Source organism: Littorina saxatilis, linkage group LG5 (genome assembly GCF_037325665.1).
Source record: "Littorina saxatilis isolate snail1 linkage group LG5, US_GU_Lsax_2.0, whole genome shotgun sequence".
Lineage (NCBI taxonomy): Eukaryota > Metazoa > Mollusca > Gastropoda > Littorinimorpha > Littorinidae > Littorina > Littorina saxatilis.
Genome location: NC_090249.1, coordinates 2,086,518 through 2,101,083, shown reverse-complemented (window position 1 = coordinate 2,101,083; position 14,566 = coordinate 2,086,518). Strand labels below are relative to the sequence as shown.

The window sequence follows — 14,566 nt, the reverse complement described above, 5'->3', positions numbered from 1 at the left end:
GCGAGTCCATTTTTCTGCAGTGTGTCCGCAATTGAAATAAGGCCTGCCGTATCAGTGTCGTCATTATTAGAAAGAAGAAGAAAAATTCCGAGAGCGACAGGAAATTACAACAATAAGTATCAAGTAAACAACCTTTCAGCTCAACCAGGAGCTAGTTAACTTGGCGATTCTGTTTTCTGTGTTGAGTCCGGCGTTGAAATGATTAACAAACTACGCAGCTACATACACTGTGAACACAACCCATGAAGCTGAGCCGAGATACAGAAGGAACGTGAGCAGGAATTGGTAGTAAAAAAAACCAGAATCTCCGTTCTTCTGTTTTGTTTGTATCGTATCATCATAGTCGAGTAATGTTACTCTGCTTGCGTTAAATGCCAGGCATTAATTCATTACTGTTTATTTGGTCACTCGATGCTTCCGTAACGGAACACGATGAGGTATTTGTTTTGCAATCGATTTTGTGCTGACTGAGTGGCAGTATTTGCCTGGGTGCACTGTTTCCTTTGCTCGAATGTAGGCTTACTTTATGGGGTTGTTCTGGAAAAGAAAAAAGGCCGTAACAATTCCCTGTACTGGTCTAGGTATGTTATGGTGTGGTGGTGGGTGGATAGATAGGGGCAGAGAGGAGAGAGGAGGAGGAGGGCGCGCTTGTGTGTGTGTGTGTGTGTGTGTGTGTGTGTGTGCGTGTGTGTATGTGTGTGCGTGTGTGCGTGTGTGTGTGTGTGTGTGTGTGCGTGTGTGCGTGTGTGTGTGTGTATACGTGTGTGTGTGTGTGCTGTGTGTGTGTGTGTGTGTGTGTGTGTGTGTTTAAATTTGTTTTACTCGGAGGGAGCAAAGCCGTACTGTGACTTATCGAGATGCCCAAATAAGACGTGATCTTCAAAAACAGGCTGTTCCAAATTTAGAATTGTATAGTGCATGTCGTAATCTTTTCAATGGCGTGATTCCAGTCCGAGCCTTTATTCACTATTTGTTTCACATGTGAACAGAGGTTTGCTCAGAATAGATTCCGTATCAAGATAATAATATACTTCTAGTCAGATAAAAGAAAAGTTTAACGCTAGGTTTCATGTGGTGGGGCCATTGCATTGAAGTCATCCATCAGCACCATGGTGATTCTTCATTAAGATGCCGTTCACATGGCAACGACAACAATGTTCTTCTTAATTTTGTGTATTAGTCGTAATGCCACTTTAATGTTTGTTTTTGTTGGGTTTGATTTGTTGTTTGTTTGTTTGTTTTTATGTTTTTCTATTTGTTTTTGTGTTTTTTGTTTTGTTTTTGTTTGTTTGTTTGTTTGTTTGAATGTTTGTTTTTTGTTTGTTTGTTTGAATGTTTGTTTGTTTGTATTTTGATACCCCACCTGCGACTTGGACCTTTAGACAGATCTGGCGCAATCTGCGGTCAATACTTATTTTCAGCTGCACTTACGACACTGCCTCGAGACTAGTTTTCTATTTCATTTTCTATTTTTCCTCAAAGCCATGTATTTATGTAGTTTGTGTTGTTGTTCTGTAACTATCACACCTGCGTCCGTGTCCTTTACGAACATCTGGCGCGATGTTCAAACAATTTTGTTGATGTTGTGTTGTTGTTGTTGTTGTTGTTGTTGTTGTTGTTGTTGTCGCTGCCTTTGTTGATGTTGTTGTTGTAGTTGTTGTTTTTGTTGTTTTTGTTGTTGTTGTACAGCGAGCTGATCGGCGATGTGATCCCAGGTGACGACAAGAAACCCGGATGGAGATGAAGAAGGTTGTTTTTCTATACCCTTCTGCATCTGCGACCTTTCAGAAGGCTGATCTGACGCAATGCTGGGTGGATGTGCAAATAGTTCCAGCGACCTTATATTCTTTTACTCGACAGCTAGTTTCTTGTTCCTTTTGACTTTTCCTTGAAGCCATGTCTTTTTTGTCTGTGTTTCTCCACCCCACACCTGCAACTGTGACCTTTAAGGATACTTGCGCAATATCGGATTGAAGTTCCAGAGTTTTCAATTCCTCCTCGGAGGAAAGTGTGTTTATGTGCGCGCGTGTGCTTGGATGTAAAACAGTTCATATCGGTATGATCAATTCTGACTGGGTACGCTCACCAGATTTAAAAGACTGTTTCATCGTGTTCAAAATGTTGACAGATAAATGTTGACAGATGAATTTTGTTGGCTGATTGGTTGGTTTTGGTGTTGGTAGGTTGCCTGCTGTTTACTATTATGTTTGTTCAATTGTCTTTTTGTGTGTGTTTTTTTTTATCATTCCATTTCTTTTTTACATTTAGTCAAGTTTTGACTAAATGTTTTAACATAGAGGGGGAATCGAGACGAGGGTCTTGGTGTATGTGTGTATGTGTGTGTGTGTGTGTGTGTGTGTGTGTGTGTGTGTGTGTGTGTGTGTGTGTGTGTGTGTGTGTGTGTGTCTGTGTCTGTGTCTGTGTCTGTGTGTCTGTGTGTGTGTGTGTATGTGTGTGTGTGTGTGTGTGTGTGTAGAGCGATTCAGAGTAAACTACTGGACCGATCTTTATGGAATTTGACATGAAAGTTCCTGGGTATGATATCCCCAGATATTTTTTTTCATTGTTTCGATAAAAGTCTTTGATGACGTCATATCCGGCTTTTTGTAAAAGTTGAGGCGGCACTGTCACACCTTCATTTTTCAATCAAATTGATTGAAATTTTGGCCAAGCAATCTTCGACGAAGGCCGGACTTTGATATTGAATTTCAGCTTGGTGGCTTAAAAATTAATTAATGACTTTGGTCATTAAACATCTGAAAATTGTAATTAAATTTGTTTTTTATAAAACGATCCAAATTTACGTTCATCTTATTCTTCATCATTTTCTGATTCCAAAAACATGTAAATATGTTATATTCGGATTAAAAACAAGCTCTGATAATTAAAAATATAAAAATTATGATTAAAATTAAATTTCCGAAATCGATTTAAAAACAATTTTATCTTATTCCTTATCGGTTCCTGATTCCAAAAACATATAGATATGATATGTTTGGATTAAAAACACGCTCAGAGAGTTAAAACGAAGAGAGGTACAGAAATGCGCGCTATGCAGCACAGCGAAACCACTACCGCGCTAAACAGGCTCGTCAATTTCACTGCGTTTTGCACGAGCGGCGGACTACGGTCATTGTCAAAAAATGCAGTGCGTTCAGTTTCATTCTGTGAGTTTCACAGCTTGACTAAATGTAGTAATTTCGCCTTACGCGACTTGTCATTTTTGATTTAATACGTACAGTTGAAAGGATAATTTTTGTGTTTTTTCAAGTATTTCTATGAACGTTCTGAGACGGTAGAACGATTCTTGTTATTTTTAGGGAAAAAAAAGGCTTAAAAACACACACGGGTATTACATAATTAGGCAGTTCCATAATTATTTAGAATCTTAGAAACGCAATCGTACTAGAAGCTATAACCCCCTCCATTCATTACAACTTCCAACAGAAAGGGAAATGTTGCAATGTTTAGCCCACGAGTGCATAAGGTACTTAAACAGAAAGCCTAAAACACGTCTAGAAGTAAGCGGATATAGAGTATAGGTGACAAGGGAGGATAACGATTCGTGTAATTCTAAACCCCGCAATTTCCGTCCAGTTCCCATGGCAACACGTCCATAGAGTGGGCAAAGGCTTAATCTCTTGCAGTTGGCCTTGACTCTGTCTCTGTCTGTCTGTCTGTCTGTCTGTCTGTCTCTCTCTCTCTCTATCTATCTCTCTAGCGGCAAGTCGCTCTCTCTCCCCTCCCTCCCTCCCTCTCTCTCTCTCCCTCTCTCTCTCTCTCTCTCTCTCTCTCTCTCTCTCTCTCTCTCTCTCTCTCTCTCTCTCTCTCTCTAGCTGAATGTCTTACCCCCCGCGGGTTAGGGGGAAGAATTTACCCGATGCTCCCCAGCATGTCGTAAGAGGCGACTAACGGCTTCTGTTTCTCCTTTTACCCTTGTGAAGTGTTTCTTGTATAGAATATAGTCAATTTTTGTAAAGATTTTAGTCAAGCAGTATGTAAGAAATGTTAAGTCCTTTGTACTGGAAACTTGCATTCTCCCAGTAAGGTAATATATTGTACTACGTTGCAAGCCCCTGGAGCAAATTTTTGATTAGTGCTTTTGTGAACAAGAAACAGTTGACAAGTGGCTCTATCCCATCTCCCCCCTTTCCCCGTCGCGATATAACCTTCGTGGTTGAAAACGACGTTAAACACCAAATAAAGAAGTAGCTGAATGTCGGTCGCTCTCTCTCTCTCTCTCTCTCTCTCTCTCTCTCTCTCTCTCTCTCTCTCTCTCTCTCTCTCTCTCTCTCTCTCTCTCTCTCTCTCTCTCTCTCTCTCTCTCTCTCTCTCTCTCTCTCTCTTTGAACTATATAATTATGTTATATTCGGATTAAAAACAAGCTCTGAAAATTAAAAATATAAAAATTATGATTAAAATTAATTTTCCGAAATCGATTTAAAAACTATTTCATCTTATTCCTTGTCCGTTCCTGATTCCAAAAAACATATAGATATGATATGTTTGGATTAAAAACACGTTCAGAGAGTTAAAAAGAATAGAGATATAGAAAAGCGGGCTATCCTCCTCAGCGCAACCGCTACCGCGCTTTTCTGTATTGTTAATTTCACTGCCTTTGCCACGAGCGGTGGACAGACGATGCTACGAGTGTACGGTCTTGCAGAAAAAATGCTTTGCGTTCAGTTTCATTCTGTGAGTTCGACTGAGCTTGACTAAAAGTTGTATTTTTGCCTTACGCGACTTGTTTCTCTTTCTCCCAACCCCCCACCCCCTCCCGCTCGGTGTCGGAGATAACCTTTTTTCTGCATTGATTATGCGCTGGCGTCATTACCTGTCACATGAAGAATGCACGTGACTCTATAGTATTTTCCATTCTGGTTTCCTTGGCACAAAACACCCAATTATGGCCGCTTTGTATTCAGCTTTCACTGCTTGGCTTTGTTCAAAAAGAACTCAAAATAGCGGAGATATTGGTCTGGTTTTTGTGATTTTATCTGCGTTGTCAGAAAAGACCATTTTTCTCTCTGCGTTCTTTTGTTGTTTTTTTGTGTGTGGGTTTTTTGTTGCTGTTCGGAGTCGCCTTTTACGTCTTGGTTAAAAATAAAATATAAAAAAAACTGATACAGTACGGGGAAAAAATGTCAATAATAAAATCAATAGTATGAAAATTGAAAAGCATATAGGAGCTGCATGGTAGATGCCGGAATTGCGACATTTTGTCATGATATATTATCTGTATATATTTCTAAAAGTCTTAGTCCACGGTGTCGTATTTTTTCTGTTCATGTCTACAGTAACGTTCCTAATTCTCATTCTAAGCACGGTGGGGGGAAGGGGGGGGGGGGGGGCTATCTATTCGAGTCTTGTTTGTTTTCTTCCCGATTACATCGTGTTCTTTCGTAGAGCAACAAAAAACAAAAAACTATACGGTATTTACCATTCAAGTCCACGTTATGTAAACAGCATTGTAACGGTGCATTGTAACGGTGCATTGTAACGGTGCATTGTAACGGTGCATTGTAACGGTGCATTGTAACGGTGCATTGTATTTTTGTGTCCGCAGATGTCATAAAGCGCCAACTTGCACCGAGGAGTGCACCCACATCCTGACCTCTGGACAGGAGCGCGAGCGACCACCTAGAGGTCACGGTCAAGGTCAGCGCCGCCATGTCGAAGGAGGAGAGAACTCGCCTGGTTTCCACCGACTCGGACACACCAGTCAAGATGGCGGAAGAGGTGCATCCGGTTCCGGGAGAGAAGCCAACCAGTAAACGGGGTAGCAAAGGTGAGCTGATTGAGACTGACATGTTTTTGTGTTGGTTTTTAATGAGGTTGCATATTAAACCAGCTTTCCAGAGTGTGTGTTTGGACAAAACCTTTTAAGTAGTCACAAAAACAAAGGGATAACAAAAAGAAGAAAAAACTAAAAAAAAGTAGTAGAAGAAGAAAACGGAAATTAAAAAAAGAAAGAAAATAGAAAAGTAGAAGAAGAAGAACAACAACAAAATAACTAAAAACTAAAAACCAACCAAGACAAAAAGCAAGAGAAAAGGAAAAGGAAAGTAAAAGTGTAGCCTTGAATTCCACGCGAAAATTCTCTTTGCATAACAATTTCACAACGCGAAAAAAAAATTTAGAACTTAAAACTGATCAATAAACAAGCCGCAAACTTGTTCATTCTTGAGCAAAGAGCACCAAACTGCAGTCTTCACTTGAACATCTGCAACCTCGATTAGCTTGTATTTGCTATGTGCACCTGATGCTCTCATGTATATAAGGCAAAAGGGACCCTAGGTTGCCTACTGCATTTGCAGACAATTGACTTTGATTCCTTTAAAACATAAAAAGGACAGATAACCCTGGGGGTCTTAATATTTCAGGTTAAAAGAATTGAAGTAGATTCCCATGGAGCTGTGCATTACACTAATGTGCACACACAGACACACGCACGTACACATACACACGCAGACGTACACACGTGCGCACACACACGTACGTACGTACACACACACACACACACACACACACACACACACACACACACACATACATACACACGCGTACGGGAGCATTTTGTCTCTCACCCTTTCTTTCAATTTTTTTGTCTGCCACTCTCCCTCTCTCTTTCTCTCTCTCACTCACACACACACACACACACACACACACACACACACACACACAGACACACACATACACACACACACACACACACACAAACAAACAAACACACACAAACACACACACACACACACACAAACATCCCCCCACCCCGTACACACACACACACACACACACACATACAATCTGCCCATAATTATGTCCACAGCAGACACCACAGGCGAGGATCCCTCCACCACCAGCGGCGGCACAACAGAGCCCAGCTCGACCACCACGGCCACCACCAAGAGGAAACGCAGCTGCCCCATGTACTTCGGGGTCAAGTCCTACCTCCACAACTTCTACGACAGCCACGCCAGCTTCAAGGATCCCTCGGTCTACGAGGACGACGACGACATGTACCTACTCCACCCCAACCCCAGGCGCCGCCGCTGCCCGCCCATCTGGTGGAAGATCTTCATGTGGGTGGGCGTCAACCTGCTCCTGTTCGGGGTGGTGGGGATCCTCGTCGGCTACCTGGTGCCCCCGAAGACCGTGGTGGTCGGGGAGAACAAGCCGGCCGGGGAATGGTACATCGACACGAGCGCCAAAAACTACAACACCACCCTGGACATGTGCAAGCTGATCGGGCTGGTGCTGTTCTGCATCGGGGGCATCACCCTGGCCATGTCCCTCCTCTTCCCCAGCTTTCTCACGCACTACTGCGACGACGACTCCTCTGCCGACGACACCATGAAGGTCCCCCTGCGCGGCCCCGACGACCTGGAGGAAGGGGGTGAGGGGGAAGGAGGAGGGGGAAGGGGGAAGCCCCCGCTCAGCCCCGTGGAGATGACCATCCCCTCCACGTCCAAGGTGAAGAACGTGCAGCCCGCCCACCAAGCCCCCCAACAGTCCGCGCTGGCACAGCCCGCTACTGTTCCCTACACGGACTGACCGCCCTGATGACCTTCGTGTCCTTGGTGAAGGTCGTGACCTTCACATCCTTTGGTCAAGGTCGTGACCTTTACATCCTTGGTCAAGTTCGTGACCTTCACATCCTTGGTCAATGTCGTGACCTTCACATCCTTGGTCAAGGTCGTGACCTTCATATCCTTGGTTAAGGTCATGATGCTGATGAGGTCCCCTGTGCGGGTCTTAACTGCGGCCTGCTTTACATGACGATGAGAAAGATTTGGCCTTGTTTAAAATGAGACTGAAAACTATCGTCAGATGATGAAATCTCTGGCGATATTCAAAATGACACAGTGATAACCTCGGCCTTGTTCAGAACGACAATAAAAACACTGGGCTTGTCACATGTGGTGACAGTTCTGGCATTATTCAAAGCAAGAGAAATGACAGCTATGGTCTTGTCGTAGATGAAAACCTCTTCCGGACAACTAACAATGAACCATCAGAAGCGTACTAACAGTTTTAGTATTTGAAAGGATAGTGATACAAAAACTCTTTGACATTGTTCAAGAGGACAATACCAAGCCGTTGAAAATCAATATGAAAACTCCTGCCTTGCTTCAGCACGTTCTTGCTCTGTTCCTCAAGATCACGAAAACCGCTTCTTATGAAGGAACCTCTTATTACTATTCTTAACATTAAGGAAGATTGAGGGCTAGTTGGAAATAGTAATAAAACCAATGGTGTTGTCATGGAAAGAGAATGTTGTTGCACAACTCTAAGAATAATGAAACCCGGCTTTGAAACCCGACTCATGCTGAATCTGTTTCACTGCTCACAATGAACTAATAATCGGACTGATGACAACAACTCTGGCATTACGAACAAATCTCTGACAGTGTCTTTAGAAACACCGAAACCGATTCTTTTTACACCCGGCAAAAAAGACGGACTCCAAAAAGACGGACTCCAACCTACTGAAGAATATTAAGGCCTTTTCATTTTTCAGGAAAAAATTAAGATACGTACAACCCGTTTACGAATGTCCGTCTCTGGCCTCTTAAAGTTTTCTTAAGTTAAGAAGGACGCAAGTCATCTCTATAGGCTGCTGAATGGCACTATGTACTCAGCTGCACTCCAACCAGAGGACATTGCTTGTTGGAAAAACAACAACAGATCAACGACAACTGATGAGAGTAGACCTACAACTATTCACAAATAAATCTTCCTGAAATATGTTATTGTGACGGCTAGTCACGATTCAAGTGGCACACCCGTTTTGTTTTTAGTTATTTGCAAGCTATCGTTAGTACGTTAGCTTTAGAACGAGATCAGCACAAAATAACCCACAATATTGTTTAATTGACAGCTTTAAACGTGACGCTGTCCTTGCCACGAATCTTTTACAAATTGTTGCATTTATTCCAAACATAGGCTAACACCATCTGAGCAGTCTCATTATTTTCAGATTGGAAAAACAACAACAGATGACCGACAACTGTTGAGAAGCAGGCCTACAACTAATCAAAAATAAATCCTCCCGAAATCTTCTTATCAGTTGTGACGACTGGTCACAATTCAAGTGCATTTTTCCCATTTTTCTAGCTGATTATTTTTATTCGGTCATCAACAGCATCCATTTGCGTCAAAGGATTAGACCAATTAAACACCATTTCGAAGCAAACACCTCATTTGTATTACAAGAAGAAAATGGCACACCCGTTTTGCTTTTAATTATTTGCAAGCTCTCGTTATCACGTTAGCATTTGGACAAGATCTGCACAAAATAATCCACAATATTGTTAATTGACAGCTTTAAACAATACGCTGGCCTTGCCACGAATCGTTTACAGATCAGCATCAAATTTTTGCATTTATTACAAAAATAACATAATCGGAGCAGTCTCTACATTTTTGGATGCTAGTGGATGCCGCTGAGACAGTCTCGGCTGTGGAATGATCCTGACTAATTGTTAAATGACACTTGTTTTGTCAAGAGCTTTTATTTCTAATTGTCCATCATTGACTTGGATGAATCAAACAAAAACGATGACCGTTAGTTGATGTTGTCACACTTACACACACAACATCAAACACACACGATGACCGTTAGTTGATGTTGTCACACTTACACACACAACATCAAACAAACACGATGACCGTTAGTTGATGTTGTCACACTTACACACACAACATCAAACACACACGATGACCGTTAGTTGATGTTGTCACACTTACACACACAACATCAAACAAACACGATGACCGTTAGTTGATGTTGTCACACTTACACACACAACATCAAACACACACGATGACCGTTAGTTGATGTTGTCACACTTACACACACAACATCAAACACACACGATGACCGTTAGTTGATGTTGTCACACTTACACACACAACATCAAACACACACGATGACCGTTAGTTGATGTTGTCACACTTACACACACAACATCAAACACACACGATGACCGTTAGTTGATGTTGTCACACTTACACACACAACATCAAACAAACACGATGACCGTTAGTTGATGTTGTCACACTTACACACACAACATCAAACACACACGATGACCGTTAGTTGATGTTGTCACACTTACACACACAACATCAAACACACACGATGACCGTTAGTTGATGTTGTCACACTTACACACACAACATCAAACACACACGATGACCGTTAGTTGATGTTGTCACACTTACACACACAACATCAAACACACACGATGACCGTTAGTTGATGTTGTCACACTTACACACACAACATCAAACAGAAAGAAAGGTTAGTTTTTGGAACCTCGACCTAACGTTAACGGGCTTTAATTAGACTAACAAGTGACACTGCGGACACACACAAATAAATGATGCTGTGACTTGTCTTAGAATGTCCCCAAGATGGTGGTTGCAATGACTCACAGCTAGATTCTGAATTGTTATCAGAGCTGTCCACTGAGAGATAATAATGAGCGAGTGTACATTACAAGCAATGCATGGTTTCCATGGGAACCCATCAAGCCGTTTCCACTGAGAGAACCAAAGCACCGCACCTTTTTTCACGAAAAATAATAGGCTGCTGTCTGTTTTGAACATCGCCTGTAAAAACGTTAACACCTTGCTTCGTGACTAAGTGATACCTCATTATCGGACACACAATTACTGAAGATTTGCCACCTTTGGTCAAAAGCCAAATATCACGGATCGTGTAAGTTCGTAACTTGAACAGATTTGTACAAATCGGGATGGAAAAGAAAGAGAAAGGCCCAGGACTGCCTGTTTCTGCTCGACTTGGCCTGAAATCAACCAAGACTTGATCCGTCAATCAACCAAGGTTTGATCCGTCAATCAACCAAGACTTGATCCGTCAATCAACCAAGACTTGATCCGTCAATCAACCAAGACTTGATCCGTCAATCAACCAAGACTTGATCCGTCAATCAACCAAGACTTGATCCGTCAATCAACCAAGGTTTGATCCGTCAATCAACCAAGGTTTGATCCGTCAATCAACCAAGACTTGATCCGTCAATCAACCAAGACTTGATCCGTCAATCAACCAAGACTTGATCCGTCAATCAACCAAGGTTTGATCCGTCAATCAACCAAGACTTGATCCGTCAATCAACCAAGACTTGATCCGTCAATCAACCAAGGTTTGATCCGTCAATCAACCAAGACTTGATCCGTCAATCAACCAAGACTTGATCCGCAAATCGCGTCACGAACTACTTTGCCTTTGAACTCATTACAGACACAACTTATAGTCCTGAGTAGACTGATAATGACCGATGTTAATACATGTTGGCAATATGTAGACAGCAGGCTGAATTAAAGGTAATTCCTCCATTCCATGCTGACCATATTGTAAATCCTCCTTAGATCCGCTCAGGCTGTTACCTTGGTTACCAGCATCATTCCTCTTGGGCACACGCCAAAAGTCTTCAGCCTTGGCTGTTTTCTGTGCACATTTAGATATTTTTTTTTTCACTCGGGCCATGGCATCTTTGTCAATCTGCGAAATTAATTTAGAAAACGATTCCGACTCTCACAGGAAGCAACCAGGCTGTTCATTTTTGGCATTTGTCCAAGTAGAAGGATGCTCTTATTGAATGTAAACGCCAGGGCGGGGATGTAGCTCAGTCGGTAGCGCGCTGGATTTGTATCCAGTTGGCCGCTGTCAGCGTGAGTTCGTCCCCACGTTCGGCGAGAGATTTATTTCTCAGAGTCAACTTTGTGTGCAGACTCTCCTCGGTGTCCGAACACCCCCGTGTGTACACGCAAGCACAAGACCAAGTGCGCACGAAAAAGATCCTGTAATCCATGTCAGAGTTTGGTGGGTTATAGAAACACGAAAATACCCAGCATGCTTCCTCCGAAAGCGGCGTATGGCTGCCTAAATGGCGGGGTAAAAACGGTCATACACGTAAAAGCCGTGGGAGTTTCAGCCCATGAACGAACAAACAATGTAAACGCCTTGGCCAGATAAGCTGTAATTGTATTTTAGCACTACTAGGGTTGAAAATGGCGGAGGGAGTTAATGTCACCGATACATGCACAGCCTGGTGCTGACCTTATGATTCATTTTCTCCTGCTGATATGACCAAATCGCCGAGACAGACTTCTTTTTCCAAATTCTTTGTCAGTTCCTGGAAGAGGTGACACAATGTTTTACGTGACGAAATGCCTCTCATTATGACGTCTTCTCCAACTTTTTTCTGCTTATGACGTCAGAGATGTCACTTTGGAATACAGGATCAAAAAGAGACGCCTTGGTTTGTTCAGTCGGTGTCGTTTCAGTGTCATTAGTCGTCGACCCAGTTAGCTTGTGACTGTGGTTTTACCTCCACCTTACGGCTTCTTCGGCTTCTGTTGTTGCGTTAAAAATGCATAAAGATGTTCATGCCAAAAGTGGCTTGACTGACATCTTGGGTCTTGTGTGCAGGTTTTCGTGTGTGTTCTGCGAGAATGAGTTTGTTTCTGCAAGACTCTCTCTCTCTCTCTCTCTCTCTCTCTCTCTCTCTCTCTCTCTCTCTCTCTCTCTCTCTCACACAAACTTCACACACAAACACACACACACACACACACACAGAGGCAAAAACACACGCACGCACTAATGCATGGAAGAACACGAATACACACGTGCGCGCAAATGCACACAAACACACACACCTATAGAGTCAATTTCAATTACTGGTGCTATGGAGGTCTCCCTTTTGCGTACTTCGGAGCGGTGTCACGTGATACGCAGAAATGGGTTGGAGGGCAAGAAGCGGAACGGCTAGTAGCGTCAGTGCGCCGCTCGATGATTCGGGAGTGTTTTAATTGAATAATGTCAAAATCAGGAACAAAAACGGTCGACCAGCCAAAAGAGAAGTACATTACATCATTGAGTGACGTTACTAAAGTGCGATACTTGGAGAAATTGACCGAAGCTCTTTAGTTTCAGATTACATATAATTTCTGCTTCAGTGTGTGTGCATGAGTTTTCATTTTGTTATTATTCAAGAACTTGTAGTTCTATTTCTAACTTTGTATGTTTATGTGTGAAGCTCTTTAGTTTTAGATTACCTATTATTTCTGCTTCAGTGTGTGTGAGTTTTCATTTCATTGTTATTCGAGAAATGGTATTTCTAACTTTGTATGTTTATGTTTGGAGAAGCGATTCTTTTTTCCTTTTTGGGATCAAGTCTGGTGTCTGCTTTAGTGCTTACTTTGATATTACCTTCGAGCATTTATTGTGAACCTGTAAATGTGTAATGTGTGTGTGTGTTTTTTGTTCTTCTTTTTTATTTTTTCTATTTCGTTTTACTTTAGTGCTGCTGAAGACAGTAACTAAAAATTTCCCTGAATTCAGTGTTACGAGTTTTTTGTTTTTAATTTTTATATATATGTTGACAATGACAGTTCAGTTAAATAAAGCGTTGAACACATTATATGTATTTTAATTTTTACCAATCTGTCACTCTGTGAATGTGAAGCTGGTGTGAGTGTGATATTTAACACATTACTTTTGATTTGTACCTAATCTCTGCCTTTGTTAGCTCCAGTAGGTGTGTTTTCAACAGTTTTGTTCAATTTTGTGAAACGTTACTGTTTTGAGACAAACCAGACACATATTTTTCCGTTTAGGACAGCTGGGCTCAACATATTAACTTTGTTGACTAAACAAAGGAGCCATTACACAGATCTCACTCATTCTGACAATCACTCACCAGATTCTTCACAATTAAGAAATGTCTCAGATAAGACACACGCAAGCTTTAAAAAAAAAAGTATTAAGAACAAAAACGTTACTGCAACAACAATGTATTTATTAGTTCTTACTAAAATCACATGCTTCAATAAAAAAAAAAGCATAAACTGTACAGACATGCTATTAAACCAGCACTGATTAAGGCACACACTTGGAGTCAAAAAGCTATGGCATCAACATAAGCAGTGTTGAATCTGTTTCAAATTGCACACTTCAGTCAAAAAGCTATGGCATCAACATAAGCAGTGTTGAATCTGTTTCAAATTGAACACTTCAGTCAAAAAGCTATGGCATCAACATAAGCAGTGTTGAATCAGTTTCAAATTGCACACTTCAGTCAAAAAGCTATGGCATCAACATAAGCAGTGTTGAATCAGTTTCAAATTGCACACTTCAGTCAAAAAGCTATGGCATCAACATAAGCAGTGTTGAATCAGTTTCAAATTGCACACTTCAGTCAAAAAGCTATGGCATCAACATAAGCAGTGTTGAATCAGTTTCAAATTGCACACTTCAGTCAAAAAGCTATGGCATCAACTTATGCAGTGTTGAATCTGTTTCAAATTGCACACTTCAGTCAAAAATCACATGTCTGACAATGAGTGAATTAGTGTTTCCAATCAATGAATGGTAACTGTTTATACATATAAAAACTGACAAAAAAAGTGAAAAAAAAAGAAAAAGAACTGGTACACACTCACACTTGGCATCAGATCTCAAAATCAAATAAGGAATAGTGTTGAGTCTTGAAAATGCTTTGAATTATACACACTTGAGCCAGGAAGCAAAAA

At 41.6% G+C, this 14,566-nt stretch overlaps 2 protein-coding genes across 2 annotated transcripts in view; one reads left to right on the top strand and one right to left on the bottom strand.

Annotated features, from left to right (window-relative positions):
• LOC138966065 (O(6)-methylguanine-induced apoptosis 2-like) overlaps window positions 1–14,566 on the bottom strand; it is a 342,886-nt gene that overhangs the window by 309,349 nt on the left and 18,971 nt on the right. The window lies entirely within an intron of this gene.
• LOC138966052 (neurensin-1-like) lies at window positions 5,568–12,450 on the top strand (the record flags this gene model as incomplete). The annotated part of the gene is given in 2 exon segments (XM_070338142.1): window positions 5,568–5,789; window positions 6,831–12,450. Coding segments are annotated over 2 exon segments (843 nt in total). The 3' UTR covers window positions 7,556–12,450.